The 2,137-nt window shown below is 36.2% G+C and overlaps 1 protein-coding gene across 1 annotated transcript; it reads left to right on the top strand.

Annotated features, from left to right (window-relative positions):
* Positions 1 to 623: 623 nt before the first annotated feature.
* Positions 624 to 1,886, top strand: OR6K3 (olfactory receptor family 6 subfamily K member 3). Its single transcript, XM_017345549.3, has one exon. The coding sequence runs from the start codon at positions 824 to 826 to the stop codon at positions 1,772 to 1,774; it is 951 nt and encodes a 316-aa protein (XP_017201038.1). The 5' UTR covers positions 624 to 823; the 3' UTR covers positions 1,775 to 1,886.
* The last annotated feature ends 251 nt before the right edge of the window (positions 1,887 to 2,137 follow it).

The raw sequence follows: 2,137 nt of genomic DNA on the forward strand, positions 1-2,137 counted from the left end.
ACCTAAATTATGGTAGAATCTCACATTTTGGCTCTTATCTTTCTCATTGCCTAATAATCTATGTCAGAATAAGGAGATTTAGACTTTTAGGAATAATATTGGATTCTTTTCAGTATCTTATCTAATCTGACACATTGGGAGCTCAACTGAAATAAAATCCAAATCATTCCACTGCTTAGTTTCTCACCAGGCCCTTCTTTTTGTGCTAATCAATTTCTGCTAACTTAATTTTTTCTGTTGTTGGGGGTGAATTTTACCCGATATTGCTGCCTCTGTAGATTACCCTCTTCTCTACCCATAATCAAAGCTACACTTTGGTGTAATAAAGGATCAGAATGCTGGAAACTGGGACTATGACTTCACAGTAATTATATAATGAATGACAGACCTAAATGTTTTGTCTAATCTGTAGCCAATTGTCATTAGAGAATTTGTTTTTATGTGATTCAAAGCAATTTGAGTAGTTATTAGTAGTTATTAGTTAATAGTAGCACTCCTACTATTAGCATCCTACTTTATTTTAATCAATTTAGTTATTAACATGATAGTCTTGGTATCTAATTTTCTCATTAGTTGTATCTTTTTCTAGAATATATGCTTAATGAAAGTAGAGACTATTTTCTTCACTGCTGAGTTTAGCAAACCCATTTTGCGTTCAGCATGTGGTAAGCATTAAGTGAATAATTTTAAAATTAATCTATAAAGAAAGATATTTCGTCTACCTAAAGTGAATTTTCATTTGACTCTTATTTTAGCGAATGTACCTGCTTACATTTCATCTCAGAGGTGGGCTGTGTTTCTAACAACTAAACTCGATGAGATCATGGGGAGAAGTAACCAGACATCCACAGTGAGAGAGTTTCTCTTCTCTGGATTCCTCAAGTTTGAAGAAGGTAGCATTCTCCTCTTCATTCCTTTGTTAATCATCTACATATTCATTGTTATTGGGAATCTCATTGTATTTTTTGCAGTCAAGATGGATACTCACCTCCACAACCCCATGTATAATTTCATCAGCATTTTTTCATTTTTGGAGATATGGTATACCACTGCTACCATCCCCAAAATGCTCTCCAACCTCATCAGTGAGCAGAGGACCATCTCTATGACTGGGTGCCTCTTGCAGATGTACTTTTTCCATTCACTGGGAAATTCAGAAGGGATTTTGTTGACCACAATGGCTATTGATAGGTATGTTGCCATCTGTAACCCTCTCCGCTATCCAACCATCATGACACCCCGACTGTGTGCTCAGCTTTCCGTAGGCTCCTGTATCTTTGGCTTTCTTGTATTGCTGCCAGAGATTGCCTGGATTTCCACACTGCCCTTCTGTGGACCCAACCAAATTCATCAGATTTTCTGTGACTTTGAACCTGTGCTGCGCTTGGCCTGCACAGACACATCCCTGATTCTGATTGAGGACGTGATCCATGCTGTGGCTATCATCTTCTCTATCCTGATTATCGCCCTCTCTTATATCAGAATTATCACAGTGATCCTGAGAATTCCCTCCGCCGAAGGCCGCCAGAAGGCCTTTTCGACCTGTGCAGCTCATCTGGGTGTCTTTCTGATGTTCTATGGCAGTGTATCCCTCATGTATCTGCGTTTCTCTACCACCTTTCCACAAATTCTGGACACAGCCATTGCATTGATGTTTGCAGTTCTTGCTCCCCTTTTCAACCCTGTCATCTACAGCTTGAGAAATAAGGACATGAAGATTGCAATTAAGAAGCTTCTCTGCCCTCAGAAGTTGTTTACTGCATTAGCAAGTTAAAACTAGCTCATGAGCATCCCTTACTGTGGATATTACATTAACATACTAAACCATACAATTAGCATATGACTCATTCACCATCATATTGTTATTTTGTGTCTATTTATCTCAATTCTTCCCATTTTGTTGATACATTTTTTATAACATGCTTAATTATGCTATTATAGACTGTCTCTGGTGAATTGCATCAGTGAATAAAATATAGAAAATAAATAAAATGCTTAAGACAATAAAATATTTTAGGAACATCAATATTATCAATTACATAAAATATTATTATTTAAGTGTTATAATATGTGTGAATTAAAATAATTACAGATTATAAAATATAGTAGTTAAGAAAATAAGATCTAAAAATGGTTA

This window comes from Oryctolagus cuniculus, chromosome 7, assembly GCF_964237555.1.
Source record: "Oryctolagus cuniculus chromosome 7, mOryCun1.1, whole genome shotgun sequence".
In the NCBI taxonomy this organism is placed as follows: domain Eukaryota; kingdom Metazoa; phylum Chordata; class Mammalia; order Lagomorpha; family Leporidae; genus Oryctolagus; species Oryctolagus cuniculus.